Source organism: Ictalurus punctatus, chromosome 13 (genome assembly GCF_001660625.3).
Source record: "Ictalurus punctatus breed USDA103 chromosome 13, Coco_2.0, whole genome shotgun sequence".
NCBI lineage: Eukaryota > Metazoa > Chordata > Actinopteri > Siluriformes > Ictaluridae > Ictalurus > Ictalurus punctatus.
The window spans coordinates 1,022,624-1,050,000 of NC_030428.2; the positions used below are offsets into that span (position 1 = coordinate 1,022,624).

Sequence of the window (27,377 nt, forward strand, 5' to 3'; positions counted from 1 at the left end):
GCCACTGACATTGACTGACTTTAATTCCAGCCTCGATAACTCGGAAAGGCGCCTATAAATAATGCCAGTTGAATCCAACAACTTAATTTCTACGACGCATGTGAATATACAACATGTTACGGTACACGATTAAACACTGAGTCTAATATTTAAATTGTAGGATTATGGTTATAAAATAAAATCTGTACTGAGGAGGTGTGGGGAATAGCTGTGGAGTTAAAGAGGTTCCTGATTGCAGGACGTTTGCAAACCCCTGGGACAAGTCCCATGTCAAGTTTAGAAAAAATCAAGACAAACATCTCCCTGAGTGAAGAAAGACAAGTCCCAATTTATGAAAGACAAATCCCAATTAAAAAAAGTCAAGAAAGGCAAGTCCTAACTCAAACATAATCCTTTCTGGACTTGTGACGTGAATAAACTAAATCTACACTTAGGGGTCTATGAAATCATTTTAGAGTTAAAGGGGTTCTTGGTTGGGGAAACTTTAAGAGCTCCTGCTCTACATATGCAAAAGACATAATGTCCAAATGTCCTCATGATATTCCAACAATGTCTTTCTGCTACTGTAGAGTGTTTTCAATCAGTCAGAGCAAAACAAGATCAAATATGTACCTTTCTGAATATCGGAATTGCAACAATTTCCAAAGACGGGTTGAGTCCGTCTGTAACATTCATGAAATTGTACTTGGCGTGATGGAGTCCAGCAGCCCAAAGTCCCACATCTGCTGCGTCCACATGTTATCCGTTTTACACAAATAGACATATAGAGACATTCGAAATATTAAAATGAAACTTTTGCGCACTCACTGTCTTCTGTTTGTAAATACACACATTCTCACCTGTGTGTGTGTGTGTGTGTGTGTGTGTGTGTGTGTGTGTGTGTGTGTGTGTTACCCCTCATATGACTCTCTATGTGGAAAGTGACAGATGGTAAAGGAGAGATGAGGGAAACTCGACACACAGCATGACACCGGATCCAAAAAAACCTGAGTTCTCCTGACAAAGTGTGTGTGTGTGTGTGTGTTCTGAACCCTTCTCTGGGCATGTAGAAGTGTATGACCTCTCACTACGCACAATATGAAACCACACACGGTCACACACTTTTTCACACACTGTCAGACTGTGTGGATTGACAGTCAGCTAGAAACAACATAACCGAAGCCTACATGGGGCGCTTTCAATGGCATGAGCTAGCTGTGTTCAGCAAATAATGAGTAATGTCCTGAGAATTAACACTTAAGTCCCAGGTCAAGAAAGACAAGCTGCAATTTATGAAAGACTTTAAAGTCCCGTCAGGACAGAAAGTACTCTTGTCAAGAAAGATAAGTCTCAATCAACTTGGATGAGTCCAAATTCAAATCCCAAGTCAAGAGTGATAAGTCCCAAGTCAGATCAGACCAATCCCAAGTAAGACAAGTCTCGAGTCAAGAAAGACAGGTCTCGAGTCAAGAAGGACAAGTCTTGAGCCAGGAAGGATCAAGTCTCGAGTCAAGAACAAGAAGTCTCAAGTCAAGAAAGACAAGTCTCGAGTCAAGAAAGACAAGTCTCGAGTCAAGAAAGACAAGTCTCGAGTCAAGAAAGACAAGTCTCAAGTCAAGAAAGACAAATCCCAGCTGAAATCCCAAGGCAAGTCCCAAGTTAGGAGAGAAAGGACTCAAGTCAAGAAAGGTAAATCCTAGGGCAACTTAGTGTTAGTACCAAGTCCAAGGCAAGTCCAGATTGAAAAAGAGGAGTCCCAATTCACGATGAAATGACTGTTACAGCTGCTATAATGTAAGTGATAAAAACGAACACGTTTCATCAGCGTTCCACGACATTAAATGTCTCTAAAACAGATAAAAAGTATGATGTCGTTCTTTAATAAATATAAAAAATCCTGGTCTTTGCCAAGTTGCTGTGGTGTAAGAGACTACGGTGTGGTGTAAAACACTTTGGGACGTGCTGTTGTAGGAAAACGATAACTCAGTAACACGGTAACTCCACAACACCACCACACGATTGTTGATCATTTTCCTCTAAGAGCATGCATTTTATTGTATTCTTTATTTAATAATTAGAAGAAGAATTAAGAATTAAAGCTGCAAGCAGCATTTTCAGGGGGCCAAGCACCCATACTCTGAGCTGCAATCACAGGAAAGCCATTGTGAAAGCCATTTTTACACAATAAAAATGCTATTTGATAGTAACCCTGTGTTTAATAGCACATTGCACAGCTAGGATGGCAGCAGACAGTAATTTAGACAAGTCTCAAGATGATGTGGGCCAAATTTGGTTAAGACTGAACAAAATTTAGAGGAGGAGGACCAAAAATGACAGTGAGATGTAAGCATTTTTAGCATGTTATTGTAATTTTTGACCAGTATATGGTGCTGTCATGAAACTGCTTGCGTAGCCTTAGGTCACAGTCCTGTAGCTGCCTACCAAGATTTGTGACAGTGTGCAAATTAGTTGCTGAAATCCAGCCTCACTTCCTGTTTGGCGGAGTATTGATAAGTTTACTGTAGACACTCTCCCCCTCTCTGTTCCCTTGTGAACACGTTCTTTGTTCCTGTTTTAACACCATTAAGTCTTCCCAACCAGGTGCAGACAGAAAAGCAAGCCCCTTACCTTTTACGCATTCCTTTGTCTTCCATTTGCATGCATTTACATACCTTCCCGAATAACATTTACTCGTATTCCTATGACGTCCTGAAAACCATATATGGAGTTGTTCCTGTGTTACATTGATATGCGTCCTGTTTTATGCAAATACGCCCTTCCGCCTTGCCAAACAATAGTTAACCCATTGTCTCTGTTGTGCCATTTGAACTTTGTGTGTCTGTGTGTTTTGGCAAACTGTCCCAAGGCCTTGGTGTGAGGGCACCATCTTTTTTGTGTACTTTCGCATTCTCCATTCTTAAAACCCATAACCCAAAGGTCTCTAATCCTAACAAGTATTCACAATACTTTTCATAACTTTTATGAAGCTTCCTCTGAAAATACTGTGTGCCAAATTTGGTGATGATTGGGACACAATCCAAGGATTTAAAATTTTGAACATGGTTCAAAAGTTATGACCATGATCCGACTTCCAAATTAGGCTCAAATTTGGTCAGAACGTTCCTTAGACCCTCGCCAATCAGTGCCAAATTTCACAACTTTTTACCAGACGGTTCTATGGGCTGCAGTAGACACTATAATAAGAAAAGGTCAAATTACAACATACACACCTTCGGTGCTTGGCCCCCTAATAATAAAGCTGCATTAAAGTGCATTATTAATCAGAACCATTATGTGACAACTAGACAAAGACTGATTACTCAGTTCAAAAAAATGATGCATTTATTCAGTGATAAACTTTAATTGTTTTTATTATAACAAATTTTTCATGCTCAAACCAAAGATAATGCATAGAGAGGGGGAAATGCTCATCATGCAGAACTGATATATAGGGTATATTTATGCTTTCTCTGAGAATAAATATGCAAAAGATGCAAATACTGTTGGGTTTCATATTACAATCACATGGAAACGGTGCCATGATTATAAGAGGCAGAGATGACGTTCATCATCAGGCAAAAATCATAATAGTAATTCAAGTATTTCGATGGTGTAATGTGTAACATCACTATATATATATATATATATATATATATATATATATATATATATATATATATATATATATATATGTATATGTTAAATGTACTATATATCAGATATTTAATGGGGAAGTAAAAGCATAAATAAATAAATAAATAAATAACCTGGTATAGTATACTGATGAATTAAATTAAAATTCACATTTTAAAGGGAATAAATCGTTAGCTGCGTTGCGGTCACATTCAGGAAAAATCTCAGGATTGTTGGTACATCAGTAACAAAATGTTCTTAACAAGAGATTTAACAAAAAGATTTTCATAGAAATGAATATTTAAGGATTTTTTTCGGATCTATTTTGAAAAATTCAGATGAACTTGAACTGAATTGCATAAAGGACTTGAAAACGCACAAACCTGTGTTTGTGTGTGTGTGTGTGTGTGTGTGTGTGTGTGTGTGTGTGTGTGTGTTGCATAATGTCCACTCTTTCCTGTCGTTCTTTCACCGAGTTCTTGCTCACAGCTAACGATTCCTCATTAATCATTCATGAGTGTAAAATACACACTTAGGCAAATGTGAAACAGTGTAAGCTGCAGCATCTCACACACACACACACGCACGCACGCACACACACACACGCACGCATGCACGCACACACCCACACACACCGTTGTAAGACCTTTACAGTAAAAATAAAACCAAACAAAACCTGCTATAAGATTTTAGCTATTAATAAATTCTTTAATGAAAGAAATGTTACGGACCTGATCTGCGAGTAGATTTTAAATGAAATTCTCAGAAATGGTTCCTTTTAAGAAAAGCAGTCTAAACAGTGCACGTGCTAAATTCCATGAAGTCATTCCCTTCAAACATTCATAATGTGAACACATTTCACTTGATACCTTTTCCTTAGGAAAAAAGAACGATAAACTTTACCATGCACGAAGGTAAGAAGAAATGTAGAACATTGATTGTACCAGAAAAAAAAAAAAAAAAGTTTAGTATGCATCTACGCTGGCAAATGCTACTGTCAAAATGCTACAACGGCAGATTGTTTGCATCGGCAATCCACTTTATTTATTAAAATGCCCCCCATAAACACCCTGATAGTTCACCACGGCAAACACTATCGAGTCCAAAAGTCTGGCTCAAACACTAACACTCCTCATCAGTCTGCGGAAAAACCCTTCACATGGTCACATTTGGACATCTTTTACTTTATCAAACTTTCCTTCTAGATGTTTCGCAACCAGAACGAAAGTTCGGTATTTACTGTAAATTTGCGTTTCATTTCCACGGAAACGATGGCGCTAAATTTACTGGGAAATTTCAAAGAATGTTAAGTTTACGACAGAAAATGATTTACTCTAGTCATGTCGCCTGAGGTAAAAATCGCTTACGGCGAGCCTCGTCGTTGTCTTTTCACGCCGCTGATCTCTGTTCACGCTGACATCGGTGGGGAAAGAACCGTTAGCTCCATCTCTCGTCTTTGTATTCGTTCCGACGACTTGGTCAAATCATGATCCTTGGCTAGCAAGGTTTTAGACGTCTTGACTGGCGCCTTACAAAACATGATCTTTACGAGAAAATAATCGGAATAAAAACATTTCGGTGCAATATATTCGCGCTTTCTTAAAGTAGGAATGCCCACGTAGACATCGGATGAGTTTTCCCAGACCGCCACGCGTCCAGCCAATACGGTGCCTTCTTATTGACTGGAAACTTTTAGGATGATGACGTGAAACGTACAGAGCACTGTGAATTCATCTCAGATTAGAATCTGTGGACTCAGACTTTTGGACCCCTGATTCAAAGGCAAGCTATTCGTGTGGTATACTGAGTATCGATAGAGTAAGTAAGGAATAATGCACAATCAACATGCGTCTTGCATAGTTATTATCTTATTTGCACGGGTGGGACGGAAAAGACAATCCCTTGTCCAAAAAAAAAAAAAAAAGTCACTGCAAACGTTTTGAATATACTTTCTGTAGAGTCTCGGGTCAGTCCATCAGGTCGATGCACCAGGATGTTTCAGAGCCGCTGCTGTCATTTTGAGTCCCGGCATCATCAGGTTTTGTCGATTCTGATTCGGAAGTGTCCCGGTTTTCTGCAGATCCGTCATCTGCTAGCAGGCACTCGCGACTCGTGTGTCCCACTTTGCTTAAATCTGACAGCAGGACAGCGTCTTCCCGGTCCTCATTGACCTTTTCTAGGACTGGGTCCGGAATGTCAGTATCCAATTCCAGATTTGGTTCGCTAGAGGTTGGAGGATTGTGGCGGATCGGATTTGTGCTGTTAGCGATTAGCAGGGAGTGGGTGGATGTTGGCGCGCTGGAAAGTAAATGAAGATTTAAAGAGACTTGGTTTGGTTTGTCCCGGTTGAACAGAACGGGCTGCGAGCGACTGATGTTCGCGAGCGTGCCGTGATCCTTACTTGATGCTTCCTGTTTCTTGTATCCTTCTGCTGGATAGAAGGAGGAAGTGGAGGTGTTGATGTTAATTAAGCTCGATTTACAGGAAGTAGGATCACAGGCGCTGTTAGGATCAAGACGAGGATGATGTCTGGAGACGTCGGGTTGTGGGGGTGCACCTGTCCGACCTCCACCTGCAATAACATGATCACAGTTTTGGTTATGGTTTGGTGATCTGGGTTAGCTTTACATGACTAGCTGTTAAGCTAACTAATATTTTATTGCTGATTTATTTCGATTCAGTGTCTGCTTTGGTCAGGATTCACTGGGAGCGAGGCAGGAATACACCTTCGATGGGACGCCAATACAGCAAACACTAACACTCAAGTTAAGCCAATTTTAGGTGCTGTTTTTAAGGTTGGGAGGAAACCAGAGAACCATGAGGAAACCCAAAATACCACACATGGGGAGATCATATGAAACTCAACGCAGACAGTAACCAGCACTTAGGATGGAACCCTGGGTCCCAAAGATGTGAGGCAAGAACAGTATCTACCACCACTTTTGTTTAATCTTAGCTAGGTTAATGTACAACCGTTTGTTTTGTTTGGACATACCTATTTCTGAAGTGTGGCTCCATGCGCTTGTCCCGATGTGGACGATGTTCTCAGACACAGCGTGGTCAGCCTGAAGATGATGGTGATGTGGATGATAAAGGCCTTGGGCTTCCTGATGAGAGTGCACGCTGGCCGTGTATGCCGCGGTGTTCGTGTGCATCACGTGCACTCCATAGGGGTAGGAGGACATGGAAGTGGTGTAGTGATGAACAGCTGCTTGTGCTTGTAGAAGGTGCATCATGTGATGCAGGTCCTTCGTTAGCTGAGACACTTCTTGGTTTAGGCTGACCATCTAGAGATGGGTGAGCAAAGAAAAGAGACTTTACTTTCAACCGTGGCTCAAATAGTTTATGGTAGCATATTCCTGACTGTCGGATCCCAGATTTGAGGTCGAGGACATAAAACAAAACGGGAACACCTGTACACCTGCTCGTCCATGCAAATATCCTACATGAAATCATGCAGATACAGGTCAAGATCCATCTATCCATACATTTGCTGTACCGCTTATACTATACTCTACACAGGGTCTCGGGGAGCCTGGAGCCTATCCCAGGAGACTTGGGGCACAAGGCTCCCTGGACGGGGTGCCGACCCATCGCAGAGCGCAATGACACACACATTCACCAATCAGCCTACAACGCATATCTTTGTACTGGCGGAGGAAACTGGAGTACCCGGAGGAAGCCCCTGAAACATGCGAGACAGGGCGGAAGCAGGATTCGAATCCTTAACCCCGGATGCAAGCAAACGTGCTAACCACTAAGCCATCTGTGCCGCCTTACAGGTCAAGATCTAACTCAGAAACACTCGCCTAGTCTTTTTGTCCAGTCTGTCCAATTTGGCTGACCCTGTGCCCACTGTAGTTTAGATTCCTGTTCTTGGCTGGCAGGTGTAAAACCCGATGTTGTCTTCTCCTTTTCCATCCCATCAAGTTTTGACCCATTGTGCCTTCTGAGATGCTTTTCTGCTCACCACGGTTGTAAAGAGTACTTATTTACCATATGTTACCATAGCCTTCCTGTCAGCTCAAAACAGTCTGGTCATTCTCCTCTGACCTCTCTCATCAACAGGGTGCCTCATACTGAACTGCCGCTTACTGGATGTTTTTGGGTATTTTTGCACTATTCTATGTAAAGCCTAGAGACCGTTGTGTAAAATCCCAGTTTCTGAAATACTCAAACCACGCCATGGAGTTTTCCCAGTATTCCGTCTTCTCCCAGGTTCCCTACGCAGATCTAACAACACTACGGTGTTTCTAGTGTTTTCTGATTTTCACCTCTACCTGCGATCTAATCCCAGATTTGGTGATTTTTCAGTAACAAAGAGAAGTTGGATCTGGTACTACCGTAGTGACCATGTCTGGGCATAATTTGACCTTTGCCTGGGATTATAACCAATCATATCTCAAACAGAATCTCTGGAATTATCTCTCCTTCAAGTTCAGATGCTTTACCGCTGGAGAGCTTGTCCTGTGGTCCGTGTATCTCAACTAGTTGGTGGGAGAACTGGAAGAGCTATTGAGTTATTGGCGTTAGTACCATGCAGAGACCCTTTAGAGGGGTTGGGGTTGGGGTAGGGACAATTTCCAACCTTTCCTACGTGACGTTGACAAATGAGATCTGTGGCACGTGGTACGTTTGAACAAAGCCCAGGAGAGAAAGGGTCATGGAAGACTGGAGGACCAAAACGCAGGGGAAAAAAAGATGGCCACTGTGACGGATGAGGCAGGAGATTTTTCTTTTGCAGCTCTCCGCATGGAATTATCTGCAGTGCGGAAACACACAGTGTCTTAATGCGTAGTATACCTCGCTGTGTGTGTGTGTGTGTGTGTGTGTGTGTGTGTGTGTGTGTGTGTGTGTGTGTGTGCTATTATGAGTGCTACCTTTTGGTTGTCAATTCCCAAAGGACATAAAACCCCGCAGTGAACTATGCAGCGAGCAGAGCATGTGGTTTGGGACGTGTCCACAGTGAAGTGATGGTGTATGGTCTATTTGCGACATTATGTGTGTGTGTACCTTTTTGTTGAGTTGACTGATGCTCTCTCGCACCTCCTCCGTCTCCTGGAGCAGTGTGCTGTTCACCTGATCGTTATCTGGACACAAAATATCAAATATGGATGCCAAATTAAACAGAAGAATTAAAGAGAGAGAGAAAGAAACACAAAATAAAGAGAGAGAGAGAGAGAGGTGTTTCATATTCGGCTGCGTTAGTGTATTAACGTGTTTGAATGGGTGTACCTTTTGCTGTACTAGTGCTGGTCCCACTGTGTTCGGTGCTGAAGTGAAACACACGTCCATTATCCTCGATCCCATCAACCACCCTGTCTCACACACATATACACACACACACATACACAGGAGAAAAGCAACGGATGAACAACGAATGTGGACGAATTGAACCAATAGAAGAGCGTGAATGATGTCACTCTATGCGGTCCAGCCGTGTTTTCTGACGTGGTACGAACCTCGGGCTGAGGTCGGGCGGTGCGAAGCAGCTGAGAGTGGGGATGAGGAGTTTGTTGGGTTTCCGTGCGGCGAATCCCTCCTGAGTCGCGGCAGGTGAAGGATGGTCAGATTTGGGGTGTTGTTTCGGAGACACGCTTCTACGGGTTCCTCTCACCGGGGAACGGCAGCGGCGCAGAGCGTTAAACTGCCGCAGCTCATCACCCAGCAGGTTCCCCAGGTTCGGGAGGAGAAGGTTCCGGCGGGATCTTGATGCCGGAGAAAGGTGACAGTGTTCTTCCGCTTCTCCGGTGGTTTCGATCATGCAGGGATGCTTTCCATCTGTCGATTCCATCCGATTGCTCTGTTTTGTTTTGTTTTTTCAAAAAGAAATGCTTTTAAGTTGTCTCGTAATCTCTTGAGGCTCATTCCGTTTCGTTTCATTTTGGACAAATGGGTTCGTTGCTAAGCGATCCCAAACACAATTCGACTTCCTAGAGCTTGTTTCCAAATGAGTAGGATCGAAGGGGTTGTGTATTCAGAATGAGAAAGATTTTACGTAGGGAAAGTTCCTGGTGTTCAGAGTCGGGTTACGCGCAGCACATACAGTAGAATGAACTTTGTAAGGCCACTAAATGAAGGTCACATTGCACGCATGCGATGTTACCAGAGATTTAATTCGCTGTATTGACTTGTTGAATTAATAATTAATCAAATAAACACCAGTATTACATTTCAGTACTACATACAGTACTCCCCGCCACTCAGCTCAAGTCAACTTACGTGAGGGAACCTTGGAGAACGTGAGAACCTCGCAAGACCCTAAAGAAACAAAAGATAAACACTGTAAACACTCAGACTAGCTAATTAGCTAACACAATTTTTTTAAAAACGTTTTACGTTATTACAATGCGCTTTCAGGCTGAAAGAGGGGTTGATTAAAGCTTCTATTGAGCCAGTGACTGCAAGCTCGGTGTTATCTCATTTCCTTCTCTTAGTGTTTATTTAAATCAGCGTGATCGCATTATATATGCGCGTTTTATATGCACAAAGATAAACAGAACAAATAGAACATATTAGCCAGAGAACACACTCTTCATGTACCTGATTTACAAAATAACGCGCTCGTGTTCACACTCGTCCTGTCTCACTGGTGCTCGATTAAGCCACCTTGTCTGGATTTAATCAGAAACTAACGATTGGTTTAGTGAATAATCGAGATGTCAGTGATTCAAAGTGGAACCCACTGTGTTTCAATCAGACAGGAGCTCCCTAGGCAGAGCTAGTGCACTTCGGGGATGGTGGTTCATCCATCATGTTCCTCCTGTGTGTGTGTGTGTGTGTGTGTGTGTGTGTGTGTGTGTGTGTGTGTGTGTGTGTGTGTGTGTGTTCACCTCAGCCTCACTGCCCTCTCTCAGGTTGTAGGTGAGGTTGTGGTGGATGTCGGCAGTGAACACACTGGCGTATTCGGGGTAAAGCTCCAGCACCTCCCTCAGCCCTTTAACGCTAATGTACTGCAGATCGCAATACGTCAGCGCTTTCACATCTGCGTTCGTCTTAATCACGTGATCCTGTCCCGGCAGGTCCGAGCCAATCAGGTCGCCTTTTCCTGCGATGACATCAACACTAGATATTTAATCTTGCAAAAAAAAAACAAAAAACAAACAGCCCCCCCCCCCCCAAAAAAAAAATACTGTATACAAAAAACACAAATATACTGAATAGCATCAAACAGAACAAAACGCAACATTTTAAAGATAATTCAAATTATATAAGGTTCATTAGATTAATTACAATCCGAACATTTTCTCTCTCGCGCTCTCTCTCTCCCTCAGTAAATAGTAAACAGGCTAAACCAAGAACTAGCGTTATAGTAAACAGGCTAAACCAAGAACTAGCGTTATAGTAAACAGGCTAAATCAAGAACTAGCGTTATAGTAAACAGGCTAAATCAAGAACTAGCGTTACAGTAAACAGGCTAAACCAAGAACTAGCGTTATAGTAAACAGGCTAAATCAAGAACTAGCGTTACAGTAAACAGGCTAAACCAGGAGCTAGCGTTACAGTAAACAGGCTCAACCAGAAGCTATGTATAACCATGTATAGACCCGACATGGTTTATTATTATAGTTTATTACATTGTTATAACAGAGATATAATGGAAAAGTAAATAAAACCCCTTCACCCGACTGTTCAAGAGGAACGAGAAGAAGCACGGACCGAAATACTGCACTAATATACAGTGAAAGTAAAGACCTGACCAGAAACATGAACAGGAAGTACAGACCCAATATAGCGAGCACCATGCTGTCCTTGAGCACCTCCAGCGAGCCGGAGCAGACAAAGTAGTTGGCGTGGAGTGCATCTCCCTGGCGGATCAGGTACTCGCCCGGCGCACAGAACGAGGTTTTAATGTGCAGCGATAACGAGCGCAGGCAGCCACGACTCGCGCCCTCAAACACAGGAAGCTGCAGGATGTCCTTATTCAGGTGCATGGCGATGTCGGCCCGAAGCTCGTCCGGAAAATCGTGCAGGAGCTGTGGACGAAGAGGAAGATGGAGCACGACTAAGGGACGCCGTGACCTAAGAAACCCGCCATGCTTGCTAATAACATTTAATTTAGATAATTTTCTCGGTTAGCATGTGCTAGCTAGCTAATTTACCTCAGTGGCAGGTTGTTAGATTTATCGTTGCTGGAATCTGACAGAGGAGCAGCTATGCTAGGTGTTGCTGTTGGTTAGCGAGAAACGCAAGCGTTTTGTTTTGTTTTTTAACTTGCGTAGTACAGGAAAGGGAGAGAAAGTGCTAGTATGTTTTAGTTATAGCTAGTTAGCTAGCTAGCTGGCGATTGTGGTCAGATAGCGCTTTGCTTAATCACATGTAATCTACCTGATTATTAGCGATTGTTAGCTTTACCTGCTACGTGCTCCTGGATCTGAATTTGAACCTGGTTAAAGATTTCGCTCGACGTAATTGCGTAGCCGTCGTTGCTCACCTCGTTAGCGTCAATGCCATTGTTAACCGACCACGTGGTCTGGAAATACTCGAGCATGCGCTGCTTCAGCTGCTGCGGCAGCCGATGGACGCGTATGAAGTCCTTCAAGTCCTTCATGCGCGTGTGATAGAGCGAGCGGCGTGAATACATGCGCTGGATGATGGCCGTCACGTTTCCGAACACCACGGCATGCATGAGAGCTGTAATAGCCGACGGCGAGAGGAAAGAGAGTTAGCTTTTGCTAAGCAAGTGTCAGATTCATCGTATTGGTTGTCGTTAAGCGCGTACCTCCGATCAGCATGGTGCAGACGGAGAAGATCTTCTCGGCGTCGGTGTTGGCACACACGTTCCCGAATCCAACGCTGGTGAGGCTGCTGAGGGTGAAGTACAGCGACGCGATGTAGGCGCTACGGACAGTCGGACCTCCAAATGTACTGTTCACGTACGGGCTCTCCAAGCGCTTCCCGAGCTCGTGCAGCCAACCTACAGCCAAAAAATCCAAATGGTTTCACCGGATTTTTATTGGATTATTGTGTGTGTGTGTGTGTGTGTGTGCGCGTGTGTGTTACCAATGTCCCAGTCTTGCTGGTTAGCGTTGCGCTCCATCTCTTTTCGTCCGATGACGTACCAGATGCAGGCCATCCAGTGAGCAAGCAGAGCGAACATGGACATGAGGAGAGTGAGCACCATGGCGCTGTACTGAGAGTAACGATCCAGCTTCTGAAGCAAACGCAGCAGTCGCAGCAGACGTACCGTCTTCAGCAGGTGAACCAGAGATGTCTAAAACACACATACACGTTTGTGAGGACCTCCCAATGACACCAGGGGCAGTGGTGGCTTGGCGGTTAGGGGCAGTGGTGGCTTGGCGGTTAGGGGCAGTGGTGACTTGGCATTTAGGGGCAGTGGTGGCTTGGCGTTTAGGGGCAATGGTGGCTTGGCATTTAGGGGCAGTGGTGGCTTGGCGTTGAGGGTCAGTGGTGACTTGGCATTTAGGGGCAGTGGTGGCTTGGCGTTTAGGGGCAGTGGTGGCTTGGCGTTTAGGGGCAGTGGTGGCTTGGCGTTGAGGAGCAGTGGTGGCTTGGCGTTGAGGAGCAGTGGTGACTTGGCATTTAGGGGCAGTGGTGGCTTGGCGTTGAGGAACAGTGGTGGCTTGGCGTTAGGGGCAGTGGTGACTTGGCATTTAGGGGCAGTGGTGGCTTGGCGTTGAGGAACAGTGGTGGCTTGGCGTTGAGGGGCAGTGGTGACTTGGCATTTAGGGGCAGTGGCGGCTTGGTGTTTAGGGGCAGTGGCGGCTTGGCGTTTAGGGGCAGTGGTGGCTTGGCGTTTAGGGGCAGTGGTGGCTTGGCATTTAGGGGCAGTGGTGGCTTGGCGTTGAGGGTCAGTGGTGACTTGGCATTTAGGGGCAGTGGTGGCTTGGCGTTTAGGGGCAGTGGTGGCTTGGCGTTTAGGGGCAGTGGTGGCTTGGCATTGAGGAGCAGTGGTGGCTTGGCGTTGAGGAGCAGTGGTGACTTGGCATTTAGGGGCAGTGGTGGCTTGGCGTTGAGGAACAGTGGTGGCTTGGCGTTAGGGGCAGTGGTGACTTGGCATTTAGGGGCAGTGGTGGCTTGGCGTTGAGGAACAGTGGTGGCTTGGCGTTGAGGGGCAGTGGTGACTTGGCATTTAGGGGCAGTGGCGGCTTGGCGTTTAGGGGCAGTGGCGGCTTGGCGTTTAGGGGCAGTGGCGGCTTGGCGTTGAGGGGCAGTGGTGACTTGGCGTTTAGGGGCAGTGGTGGCTTGGCGTGGAGGAGCAGTGGTGGCTTGGCGTTGAGGAGCAGTGGTGGCTTGGCATTTAGGGGCAGTGGTGGCTTGGCGTTGAGGAACAGTGGTGGCTTGGCGTTAGGGGCACTGGTGGCTTGGCGTTTAGGGGCAGTGGTGGCTTGGCGTTTAGGGGCAGTGGTGGCTTGGCGTTTAGGGGCAGTGGTGGCTTGGTGGTTAGTGGCAGTGATGGCTTGGCGTTTAGGGGCAGTGGTGGCTTGGCGGTTAGTGGCAGTGGTGGCTTGGCGTTTAGGGGCAGTGGTGGCTTGGTGGTTAGTGGCAGTGGTGGCTTGGCGTTTAGGGGCAGGTGGCTTGGTGGTTAGTGGCAGTGGTGGCTTGGCGTTTAGGGGCAGTGGTGGCTTGGCGGTTAGTGGCCATGGTGGCTTGGTGGTTAGTGGCAGTGGTGGCTTGGTGTTTAGGGGCAGTGGTGGCTTGGCGTTTAGGGGCAGTGGTGGCTTGGCGTTTAGGGGCAGTGGTGGCTTGGCGGTTAGTGGCCATGGTGGCTTGGTGGTTAGTGGCAGTGATGGCTTGGCGTTTAGGGGCAGTGGTGGCTTGGTGGTTAGTGGCAGTGGTGGCTTGGCGTTTAGGGGCAGTGGTGGCTTGGCGGTTAGTGGCCATGGTGGCTTGGTGGTTAGTGGCAGTGGTGGCTTGGTGTTTAGGGGCAGTGGAGGCTTGGCGGTTAAGGCTCTGAGTTACAGATCAAATGGTCGGGGGTTCAAGCCCCAGCACTGCCAAGCTGCCACTGTTGAGCCCTTGAGCAAGGCCCTTAACCCTCTCTGCTCCAGGGGGCGCTGTATCTTGGCTGACCCTGCACTCTGACCGGCTTCCTAACATGCTGGGGTATGTGAAGAAAAGAATTTCACTGTGCTGAAATGTATATGTGTTCAATAAAGACTTATTATCATTATCATTATAATGACATATAGCTAATCTAAAACTAACCCTAATCTTAACCTCGGGGAACCAAGGAGCAGCATGGAGAATCTGGACACTGGAGATTCCTTCCATAAATGTTTTATATATACACACACACACACAAACACACCAACGTCTCCTTAAAGAATGTTTCATCCTACAAACCGTCACATTCGTACTGATTCTGCACTTACGACAGTGATGTTGAAGGCGTAAAGGAGGTCGAAGGGCAACGCGGCCACCAAGTCCACAAAGAACCACGTAGCGGCGTAATGGATACAGATGGAGCGCGAATCGTACACCACCTGACCAGACTGGCTCACGTAGGTGGTGCGGAAATTCAGGATGATATCTGTGAGAAGAGAGAGACAGTGTTGATTACGTTATCGGCATTCTCACGGGAAAGCTCTGAAGTGGTGTACTCACCGAGGATGAAGAGCATCTCCACGACGATGTCCGAGGCGATGGTGCTCCTGGCCGCTGTGTCCGGTTCGACATATGGCGTGAAACACACGTTATATGGCACCGTCACCGCCACGTAGAACGTCGCCAGGAGGATCATCCAGTCCCACAATGCCTTGCTGACGCTGTAGTGGAGAAGGATGAAGCGGGATTTCTGCACCGCCGCTACCTTGTACTCGGGCAACGACGGCTTCTCGAACATGTTCTGTTAAGAATAAAAAGACGCCAAATGGTACAGTACATCGTGTCAGGGATGTTGACACCGTGACCTTTCTGAATTGCACGCTAGGGGGCAGTGTGGCAAATCCATGACACAGAGAAGCCATTTTAGGTCTTCCAACATTTTGTTTCGGTTCCCAAAATAAACTCCACAATAAAATGGTAATATTTATGATTTATGAATGTTTTTACCGTTCTCTGTAGAACGTACAAACAAACCAAAAAAAAAAAGTTTCTTCTGTTGCATCTGGATTCGCTCTAAAGAACTGCTTCCTGGAACCTTCCTGGAACCTTTTAATGGTTCCCTAGAGGAACAACTGAAGACTCAATTAACAGTCTTCAGTGGTTCTTCTGGGGAATCTTTCAAAGGTTCCCTGGAGATAACGAAAAACATTTCCATTGAATTCTGGATTCTGATTCAACGTGTCGTACTTTCTTGTTCATATAAATGGTAAATATTTTATATAATTAAAAAAAAAAAAGTTAAATCTTTATTATACAATATTAAAATTAACCCAGAAAGTGTGTGCGCGTTAAATTTAGTAGATAAATTCAGTGAAGCCGCACAAAAAACCCCCCAAAAAACCCAATGCTGTACTGAACACCACTTCAGTTTCTGGTGCTGGTAACCTTGGCAACTACACACACTTAACGAGTGCAGACAGAGCGAAGGTGCGATTCCAGCTACTTTATAATGACCCTTTTCATTTAGCAGAAGCACTTCGGCTTGCCCGCTTTAATCTTGCAACAATTTCGGTGAAGGAGATGAAGTAGAGAAGTGAAAGAGAGAGAGAGAGAGAGAGAGAGAGAGAGAGAGAGAGAGAGAGAGAAAGGAGAAAAAAGGTGTTGTTCTTTTTGTTTGAGGTCACTAGCTCTGACTTCATTTTGAGCCGAGGACGACAGGATGACAAACGATGATCAAAAATAAATAAATATAAACTCAACCATAAACATTTTTTTCTCCAACATTTTTTGGATTCATAAATGAGCTGCTTGAGAGCGACCTGAAAAGTAGAAAGAAGAAGAAAAAAAAAGAAATGCCTCTAAACACCTGCCACAGCTTTCCTAAAACTGGACCAGTCATCAATCAATAGCGCACACACACACACACTCACACATATACACACATACACCCACACACAGCAGAGGCAAATGATGGTGAGAACACAGAGGGAAGAGAAAGAGAGATAGATGAGTGCTGGAACACTTTTGGATGTGATGTGAGCTGCTAAGGCATGTGAGTTAGCGATCAATAACCAGCACGGTCCAATCGGAGACAGAGTCACGCTTAGACGGCATTCGATAGAAGATATGAGAGAGAGAGAAAGAGAGAGAGAGAGGAATACACAGAGAGAGACAGATAGAGACAAATACAGAGAGAGACACACATAGAGACAGGAATACAAACACAGAGAGAGACAGGAATACAGAGAGAGAGAGAGAGAGTCAAGAATACGCTCATCCTTAGTAACTGCCTGAGTTTATATATATTATATATATGCGCGCAGGTGTATATACTGTATATACATACATATATATACACACACACACACACACACACACACGTGTGTGTGTGTGTTTTAATCTACAGCAGGCGAGTTATTTTCTGTTCTGGATCACATCTCCGCATAATAATTTTGTATTTAACTGGTGATTGGATTCTCGCTGTCGTCTCGAGGGCGGTGTTTGGCTCAGAACATTGTGTTTTATAAACTCGTGTGGCTCTGCGCGAGCGGCGAGACGGATAAAAGCAACACTCTCAGACAAAACCTCATTATTTTCTCCCGTGTTACAGAATTTTATGGCTGTGTTGTTTATTGTTTTAAATACAAGATATAATTAGATCAGCAGGTTGTGTGTGTGTGTGTGTGTGTGTGTGTGTGTGTGTGTGTTAGTTATTCACACATGAGTATCACTCCGACACACATATAGGAGGAGCATGACACAGAGAGATGCAGACAGACACACACACACACACACACACACACACACACACACACACACACAAAGAGGAGAGACAGACAGAAACACAGGAGCAGAGAGATACACATAGGGAGGAGAAAGACAAGTAGACACAAAGGAGAAGACAGACAGATAGATATATAGACAGAGACACAGAGAGGAGCAGACAGACACACACACACAAAGAAGAGGACAGACAGATTCATTCAGACGGGCAGACACACAAACACATGGGAGCATGTTCAGCCCGTTTACTACAACGCTAATTTAAGTTCAGCCCGTTTACTGCAACGCTAATTTGTGTTCAGCCAGTTTACTATAACGTTAGTTTGTGTCCAGCCCGTTTACCATAACGCTAATTTAAGTTCAGCCCGTTTACTACAACGCTAATTTAAGTTCAGCCCGTTTACTACAACGCTAGTTTGTGTCCAGCCCGTTTACCATAACGCTAATTTAAGTTCAGCCCGTTTACTACAACGCTAATTTAAGTTCAGCCCGTTTACTACAACGCTAGTTTGTGTTCAGCCCGTTTACTACAACGTTAGTTTGTGTCCAGCCCGTTTACCACAACGCTAATTTAAGTTCAGCCCGTTTACTACAACGCTAGTTTGTGTCCAGCCCGTTTACCATAACGCTAATTTAAGTTCAGCCCGTTTACTACAACGCTAATTTAAGTTCAGCCCGTTTACTACAACGCTAGTTTGTGTTCAGCCCGTTTACTACAACGTTAGTTTGTGTCCAGCCCGTTTACCACAACGCTAATTTAAGTTCAGCCCGTTTACAATGACGCTAGTTTGTGTCCAGCCAGTTTACTACGACGCTAGTTTGTGTTAAGCCAGTTTACTATAACGTTAGTTTGCGTTCAGCCCGTTTATTACGACGCTAGTTTGTGTTCAGCCCGTTTACAATAACGCTAGTTTGTGTCCAGCCAGTTTACTACGACGCTAGTTTGCGTTCAGCCCGTTTACTACCACGCTAATTTGTGTTCAACCCGTTTACTATAACGTTAGTTTGGGTTCAGCCCGTTTACTATAACGCTAGTTTGTGTCCAACCAGTTTACTACGACGCTAGTTTGTCTTTAGCCTGTTTACTATAATGCTAGCTCATGTTTTAGCCTATTTACTATAGCACTAGCTTGTGTTTTATCTTGTTTTCACTACTATCTGACATTCTCAGTGTGCTGTAGTGTTTTGTGTTATGTACAAGTGTGAATGTTTATTTTTTGTGAGGCGAGGAACAGAAGCATGTGACATTGTGCGCGAGACCCAGTGAGAGAGAGACATAACGGCTTTTCTGAGCAGGGTAGAGAAAGACATAACGGCTTTTCTGAGCGGGGTGTCGCATAGAGAAAAAAGGACCATCTGTCTGTAGGTGGGATGGAAAGTGTGTGAAGCAGGCAGATGGAGAGATGGAGCAGGTCGGAGGCCTGGAGATGATCCAGGATACAGAAATAAAATCACGCTGGTTAAACACTTCCTGGGTTACAAGGTCACTGGCACGGTTTCATCCACCTGTTTAATGTGAAATGTAAATTTGTGCATCACAGAGGCTTAACTTAAAACCAACTTTAGTTAAAAAATGGACATAATTGTGTTTTTACACTTTTAAAAGGGCTTTAAAAGGGCTAACAATCAAAAACACAAGATACAAGATGGTGGCGATCAAGGATGGGCTGTTAGAGGAGCTATGTGACCTCAGACTATGTAAACCGGGCCCTGAGAACATGGCATTGCCTTTGACTGTACACTACACGTCAATCAAATGGGCTCAGTATAGCATCCAATCAAGTTCAAGTTTTGTATTACATTATGGTCCTGAAAAACCACATTTACTCCAATGCAGTATGATTTATATACAGGAATGATATTAAAAACCAACTGGAGAAGATTTAAATTGAATCATTTCTGAATCATTTCAAACATTTCTGAAATCGCCATGTCATGACATAATGTTGATGTTTCTTAACATTAACAAACACATCTAAGGTACATGTTGAAATAAGGAGTCTTTCTTAGCTTAGAATTTTTCCTCAGTAAATTTACCAACACGTGTGACATGTGGGGTAACTGTTGACATACAGAGACTTTTCTTACTTAATTAAATGACATCTGAAGTAAATGTCTTTTCTTAGCTATTTATCAACACATCTGAGGTAAATGTTGACATATGCAGTGTTTTTTTTTTTTAGTAAATAACCAACACATCTGAGGTAAATGTTGACATACAGAGTCTTTTATTAGCAATTTGCCAACACATCTGAGATAAATGTTGAAAGACGGAGTTTTTTCTTTGTAATTTACCAACACGTCTGAGGTAAATGTTGACATACAGAGTCTTTTTTTTAGTATTTTATCAACACATCTGAGGTAAATGTTGACATGCGGAGTCTTTTCTTAGTAAATAACCTACATATCTGAGGTAAATGTTGACCTACAGAGTCTTTTTTTAGTAATTTATCAACACATCTGAGGTAAATGTTGACATACAGAGTTTTTTCTTTGTAATTTACCAACACATCTGAGGTAAATGTTGACATACAGAGTCTTTTTTTAGTAATTTTTCAACACATCTGAGGTAAATGTTGACATGCAGAGTTTTTTCTTTGTAATTTACCAACACATCTGAGGTAAATGTTGACATACAGAGTCTTTTTTTAGTAATTTATCAACACATCTGAGGTAAATGTTGACATACAGAGTTTTTTCTTTGCAATTTACTAACACATCTGAGGTAAATGTTGACATATGGAGTCTTTTCTTAGTGATTTACCTACACATCTGAGGTAAATGTTGGCATACAGAGTCTTTGTTTAGTAATTTACCAACACATCTGAGGTAAATGTTGACATTCCTGACAGTTCTGTATTGTTTCCAATGACTCTGTTTGTGTCGCCCCTGCTTTATGGATGCCTGTGTGTCTCAGTGGTTTGTGTGGTGGATTAGTAATGGTACAGTTTATCACGCAGCTGTTCTACCCTCGTGACCGTTGCTTACAATTACCACAGCTGCTGATGAGACACACAAATAGTGCATAATCTGTGTCCAACAAGGACATCTGTTAAATGACTGGATGCAGCATGGAGATGAATGTGCTCCTGCTGAGGAGGTCATGTTAAAACCCATTCAAATGTATTCCTAAACCTCCTAAGCCAGGAAGTGTTTGTCTTGTTGTTTAAAAAATTGTTGGCTAGTAATTTCCTAGCAACCTGAGGCTGAAGTCTTAAATAAATAAAAAATAAATAAATAAAAAATATTGCAATCAATTCTGGGAAGGTTGTCCATCTGATTACATTTACATTTATTCACTTAGCAGACGCTTTTATCCAAAGCGACTTACAAATGAGGACATCTCTTTAATAGTTTTCACCATTTTCCTGAAGCTTTCCATTAGGGATCTTTTTTATTACTATTAAAGACCACTAGAATTGAACAGAGCCTTTCATGACTAGATGAAGCCATTACATAATTATATTTTTAGAAATCAATTAGATAAGCCATCAGGAACAATTATTTTCAGTGTTTGTAGATAGAACTTCAAATACTATCCAAAAAGTATATATATATATATATATATATATATATATATATATATATATATATATATATATATATATATATATATTTAAAAAAAACCCAGGAGATAATGTTCATGTGGTTAATTAATTTTCGACCAAATTCCACATAGAACCTAATAAAACCGACATTATTGTTTATTTACATGTCTATCATGTATCATATCTCCTAACCTCCTAATTATCTTTAGATCGGTCACTCAATAACACAACAAGCTAACTAATTTAGGTTAACTACCCTATTAGGCATGCCAGCCATTACGTTAGCATATTGCGATTGTATATAATGAATTCTGTAAATCTAAAAAGCACAAATTTGACTGTTAGCCATAAGACAAGTTAAGTATTTTTATTTTTAAAATGACTCCTTGTTGTGGAAACGTTCACGGCGAACAGATTTGTGGGCCTGTTTAATGTAATACGAGTTTCTTCCTTCGAACCTGTCCAAACGTTCTGCCTATCTAGGGTGCTAGCTAGCTGACTCCAACTGGAAAACAATGATACTGTCTAAAACGATGGCTAACATTGGAACCCATAATGGAATACAAACCTTTGCTAAGAAATGATCCAAAATCTGAGAGTCCACTTAAAAAAAAAAGGTACTAACCTGGAGATCCTAAAACAAAACCTATCATTTTATTAGTACTAGTATTGGTACATTTTCCATCATCTTATGAATGTTCTTGCGAGTCAGATTGATGATATTTATTTATTTATACACAACATTATAAAGTAACTTGTACTCACGCCGCTGAGGTTGACATCGTTCTTTCCTCCGCGTTTGAACTGGCTGGTGATTTGGCAGAGGACAGAGTGGCCACGCCTCCTGGCGGCGATGAACCGAGAGCTGCTGCTCTTCCTGCTCTGGTGTTTATCATCTACATACAAAACACAGTGAACTCAGTGAATGTTAGCGTGTTATTTTCCTAAAACAGTGCGTCCCCAAGTGTTTTATTCCTTTTATATCGCTTACGTTAAAGCAGCTATAAACACGTAGCTTGTTACGTTATCGGGAAACCAAAAAGCGTAAACTCCTCTGCACTGAAGATGCGGCTTAATTACAGCTTTACCTCTGACACTGGAGACTCCTTCCATAGAAGTTATACAAATAAAGGTTTCCTGGATAAAATGTTACCATATCATCGAATTTTCTTTTCGTTTGCCGCCGTGAACAAGCCGTTACTATAGAAACGATAACGTATTAGAACGAGCTCATTAATATAGCGGCTGCGCTACTGTCAGAGCTGCTGTTCTAGAAAATTAATCAACACCTCCTGACCAATCACAAGCCAGAATTCAGCAGCACTGTGGTGTAATACAAGTTTACTAATGGTTGGGGGGTCAGGTTCGGGTTGTACCGTCTCTCCTGCCGCCGTGGTGGCTCTTCCCGTGCGAGTCCGTCACGTCTTTAAAGGAGAAAAGGAACAGCACCATCTCTCCTTTCTCATTCTTTATGGGAACGATATCCAGCAGACACCAGAACGACGTTCCTGTTACACAACACAACACACAGTAATGTATTAAACCTGACACACTGACATGCAGACTAGAACACACTACACTCCTCCGTCTTCTTCTTCCCTTTCCTGTGCTGAGCGCAGTGTGCAGATGTGCAGAGTCGACCAATCAGCAGCTTCGCTTCGACTCCTTCCATCTGTATCCCCTTTCTTTCTTGTTGATCTGTCATTTTTCTTTTCATTCTTTCTTTCTTTTTGTTTTTAATCTTGAATTTCTCTTTTCATTCTTTCTTCCTTCCCTTTTTTCATCTTTCTTTTCTTTTTTCATTCTTTCTTTCTTTTTTCATTTCTTTCTTTCATTCTTTATTTGTTTTCATCTTTCATTTCTCTTTTCATTCTCTCTTCCTTTCCTTTTTTCTTTTTCATCTTACTTTCTTTTGTTTTTCATCTTTCATTTCTCTCTTCCCTCTTGCACCCCATCACAACATTTCATTTATATATAAATTTACACTTTTAACTTTTGAAATGTCATAAAGTTTTTTCTCTCATCACTCCATCACGTTCAGCTCTGTAGATATGGTTTATTTGACATTCTCTTTCTTTCTCTCTTTCTTTCTTTCTTCAGTTGAACTCCAGTGAGATGTGAGATACTGATTAAACCCAACACCTCCCTCCGGGTGCATGAGGAAGAAACTGTCGTCCGGATTTAGATGATAAAATGGAGTGAGAGATTTCTGAAGATTTAGATGATAGACAGATGGATCTGAGAAAGAAGACTTGTGACAGATGTTTGGATTGCTGAAGGAAAATGGTGGAGGGAAGAGGAGAGGAACAAACAGAGGATTAAGGGCTTTATGAGGTTCCTGGTACACGATGCTCATGGCGGAGGAAGCAGAGTACAGAGATTTCACCGTGTGGTGGGAAGAGATTCAGATTTAATAAAAGAAGCGGAGGAAGGGAATACAGACGCAGAATCCTGGATAAGCCTCAATAAAGCATCTCACTCCTTACACACATATTAGTATTATTCCTCTTTTTTTTCTTCTTATTTGTCAGTGTTGGATATAGATGGGTTTGTTTATGTCTGTGGTATTGTAGTAGATACAGCAGCTCTTCGTACATAACACTCATAATAAACTATAGCATCAAATACAACTTCATAGAATTATGCAAGTAGAGACATCTGATCTGACATAAGGCACAGAATACAAGAATAAAACAAGCTGTAATGAAATATAGTGATCTGAAACAAAGTATAATTATAATGTGTATTAATAAAGTATAGCAATCCGATCTATCATTACGTCTACATGATAACAGTACAATGAGCTGATGTTATATACTATTAATACTGCTGTTTCTACGACTACTGTTACTGCTGCTACTGATACAGCGGCGTTAATATTAATACTACTACTGCTACTATTACTCCTACATCTAATAATGTTACTATTAATACTGCTGCTACTACTGCTGCTGCTACTACTACTATACTATTACAAGTACATCTAATAATGTTACATGTAATAATGTTACTATTAATACTGCTGCTACTAATAACGCTACTTATAATAAATGTGACTACTAATTACGCTGCTATTATAATATTGTTATGACTGCTATAAATAATAATATAGCATTTATTACTTCCAATCACACATGCAGTCATACACCACGGACAATTTGGAAATGCCAATCAGTCGACACAACGCTTGTCTGTGGACTGGGGGAATAAGCCCGATTACTGAGAGGAAACCCCAGAGCACAGGGAGAGCATGCAAACGGCGCACATACTGGGTCGGAGGCAGGATTCGAACCCCCCGACCCTGGCTCAGGTGTGCTAGTACATCAGTAAGTTATCTGTTTCTCTCTCCACAATCCATCTCGGTCATGTTTTAATCCCCACCGTCTTTCTTGTAGAACTGGACCTCGGCCTGGTACTCCTCTTTACTCTCCAGCGCTTTCTCCATGCCCTGTGCCACCTGCTCGCTCGTCCCGGGGCCGTACAGGAAGCGACAGCTGCAGTTCTTCTGCATGACCTCTGTCCTGGCGAAGCCCGTCAGCTCGCAGAACCCGTCCGAGCAGTACACAATGGGGTAACCACGGTGACCCTGAGCGTTCCCCAACAGAAAGTTGCTGTCTGCAGAAAGAGAGTGAGAGGGAGAGATTATAGTTTCCAAAAAAGTAATACGAATGTCTTTAATAATGAAGGAATTTCCCTGATGCCTACAGTTCACTTATGATGTACTGGAGGGAGGGGGGATGTGTATGCTTCACCCTCCCTTCACGTTTAGCCTGAAAGCAGGCCGTGTGTAAAATATAGGGTTTAAAATGTACTCTCATTCTCTCCTGTAGGTTTGACTGATGCTGAGCGACACGCTGAAGTGGATACTCCGTGATTAAGGAGCTGGAGGCGCTCCGCTCACACATGCGCCCTTCACTCTTCCTAATAGGCGATGCTTAGCGAAGAAAAAGGCCCAAATTTAGCTAAGGTCCCAATCTGGATTCACTCTCCTGCCACTCTGAGGGATGCCAAGTGACACGGAAAGCTGTTAAGCAGTGGAGGCAAATTGGTATCCATCAACTAAACTGTCCAGAATTGAAATCAATCAAATGGACACGGACCTCCCAGCATCAGGACCAAGACCACGGTTACGTCTATTAGTCCGTTTTGGTTTGTTTTCATTCTGCGCGTGATTATGCGAACCATAAAAAGGGGGGGGGGTTGTTGTCAAGTCGGAAAAAAAAGCCATGCTCATGCCCAGGTACAGCCTACAGGCACATCTTGGTCATGTGATCTAACAAGTGCTTTGAATAATGATCGTCCACGTCATGTCATGTCCACGTACGCAACCTTTCCTTCCCAGTCGATGATGACATTTTGCATTGACTCGGGTTTTTTGAAAATGTACGCTCGCACCTTCGGTCGTTCCGGCGACGTTAAAGTAACATGTTAAAGTTGTTATTGTGTGATTAGGAAGCTCAGGGCGCTTCGGCTTTACTTACAGCTGATGTCCTGGCAACTAGATGAAGCTATTTTGAGCTGCACCGAGACTCCCGCTGCTGCAAGGAAGGATGTTGCTCTGCCTTGAGTGTGTGTGTGTGTGTGTGTGTGTGTGTGTGTGTGTGTGTGTGCAGCTGTCTTATGTGAGAAGCGAACACACAGGGAGAGCCAGAAGCAGATGCCAGCTTTCCTTCTTCATTTATCTGTTCCTACAGTTGCACTTTCAAGGGAAACATCGTGAGAAATGGTTTTTGCCTTATTACCTTCGACAGAGAGGATTAAAGAGAGGCAGGTGAGGAAAGAAAGAAAGAGAGAGAGAGAGAGAGAGAGAGAGAGAAAACCACCCGCGAGGATGTCGGAAAACTTCACATTGCTGCGTTACCCCTGACACTGGAGACTCCTTCCATAAAAGTTCAAGAACGTACAGTATTAGAACGAGCACGTTAATACAATGCTGTGATTTTCAGCTGCAGATAGATAGATAGATAGATAGACAGACAGATAGACAGATAGACAGATGTGAGTATACAGCACTGTGGAGGAGTGCTGTTGTGTAAAATGAACACAGCAGACAAACACTGCTGTCACCTGACAACCGCTCCCACGGGCCCACCTCACAGGTACACAAACAACATGAGGAAGATACAGTTTTTCTTCGTATTTTAGGTGAGCAAAAGTATAGGAACAGATAGTCTTGAAGTAAATAACACTTAATATGTTGGTTGCATGTTTCAGGCATGTAATAACTGCATCAATCCTGCGGTTTCTTCTGAGAAGCTTCTCCAGGATTTTCCCCGCAGCTTCTCTCAGTAGTTGTTTGTTTCTCCTTCAGTCTCCTCTTCAGGAGGTGAGACGCTGATCAGTTGGGTGAAGGTCTGGTGATGGACGTGTCCAGTCTAAAACCTTCCACTTTTCCTCCTGATGAAGTCCTGTGTTGAGGTGGAAGTGTGTTTCGGATCGTTGTCTCGCTGCATGATGAAGTTCCTCAGACTTCTGAATTCGTTCTGCTGCTCCCATCACGAGTTCATCATCAGTAAAGATCAGTGAGAATGTTCCAGAAGCAGCCATGCAAGTCCAAGCCGTGACGCTACCTCCACCATGTTTCACAGGAACAGCTCGTATCTTCTGGATCCTTTCTTTCTCCACACTTCGGTATCTGTTCATCTCAGTTCCAGAACTTTTGAGGATCATCTCTGTATTTCTTTGTGAATTCCAGTCTGGCTTTCTGATTGTTACTGCTGATGAGTGGTCTCACGGCCTCGAGAATTCTTCTCTGAACGGTGTATTGTGAGACCTTCACCCCTGCCCTGTGGAGGTTGTTGGTGATGTCACTGACTGATGTTTGTTTTTTTCTTCCCTCATTTTCTCCCTTAGACAGCTCTCTGGTCTTCATATTGGTTTATCCTTTTTAACGACAAATGCAGTCTTCACAGGCGAAATCTACGGCTCAAACCAAGAGCAGATATTCAGAGCTATTTATTTTTAAACAGTCAATCTAACAGGACACACCTGGGCAGCAAGAAACACCCCTATCAGTCCCATGTTCTAATATTTTTGATGACTTGAAAAAAAAAAAAGGGTGGGTTCAAACTTCCTATTAGGAAGTGAAAGCTCTTGAAGTTACAAACCTTACGTCTGCTCTAGTCGTCACATTCGTGCTGGCGACATTTCGTTATTGACACCCCCCAGCCCCCTCCCCCCCCCCCAAACTCGGAAACTCGAGTCTGATGGAAAAATACCAGTTTCCGAGACATCGTGGTTGCGATATTTCTGACAGCAGTGTAAACAACAGGGTCTACACGAACAAACTACACACTGAACTAACACAGAACAGGTGAACACAATCAGGTAGTGCAGCGATGACGGGACTGGGGTGGAGTTACTGTTACCACTTCAAAGTAAACATTTGTTGAAACAAAGCGGAAACAACTCTGTTCTGAAGATGCC

General features: G+C 43.3%; 1 protein-coding gene across 1 annotated transcript in view; it reads right to left on the reverse strand.

Moving 5' to 3' along the window:
* Positions 1 to 3,692: 3,692 nt before the first annotated feature.
* Positions 3,693 to 27,377, reverse strand: part of kcnh4b (potassium voltage-gated channel, subfamily H (eag-related), member 4b) — a 25,449-nt gene continuing 1,764 nt past the window's right edge. The window contains exons 2-17 of the mRNA XM_017483357.3: positions 24,333 to 24,566; positions 22,328 to 22,459; positions 21,717 to 21,847; positions 15,181 to 15,421; positions 14,949 to 15,106; positions 12,616 to 12,826; positions 12,335 to 12,529; positions 12,047 to 12,246; positions 11,339 to 11,588; positions 10,446 to 10,660; positions 9,835 to 9,873; positions 9,075 to 9,415; positions 8,848 to 8,930; positions 8,626 to 8,702; positions 6,608 to 6,899; positions 3,693 to 6,184 (exon numbers count right to left, since the gene is read on the reverse strand). Of these exons, the coding sequence (XP_017338846.1) occupies positions 5,580 to 6,184; positions 6,608 to 6,899; positions 8,626 to 8,702; positions 8,848 to 8,930; positions 9,075 to 9,415; positions 9,835 to 9,873; positions 10,446 to 10,660; positions 11,339 to 11,588; positions 12,047 to 12,246; positions 12,335 to 12,529; positions 12,616 to 12,826; positions 14,949 to 15,106; positions 15,181 to 15,421; positions 21,717 to 21,847; positions 22,328 to 22,459; positions 24,333 to 24,566 (3,404 nt within the window). The 3' untranslated portion in view covers positions 3,693 to 5,579. The remainder of the gene's footprint in view (positions 6,185 to 6,607; positions 6,900 to 8,625; positions 8,703 to 8,847; positions 8,931 to 9,074; positions 9,416 to 9,834; positions 9,874 to 10,445; positions 10,661 to 11,338; positions 11,589 to 12,046; positions 12,247 to 12,334; positions 12,530 to 12,615; positions 12,827 to 14,948; positions 15,107 to 15,180; positions 15,422 to 21,716; positions 21,848 to 22,327; positions 22,460 to 24,332; positions 24,567 to 27,377) is intronic.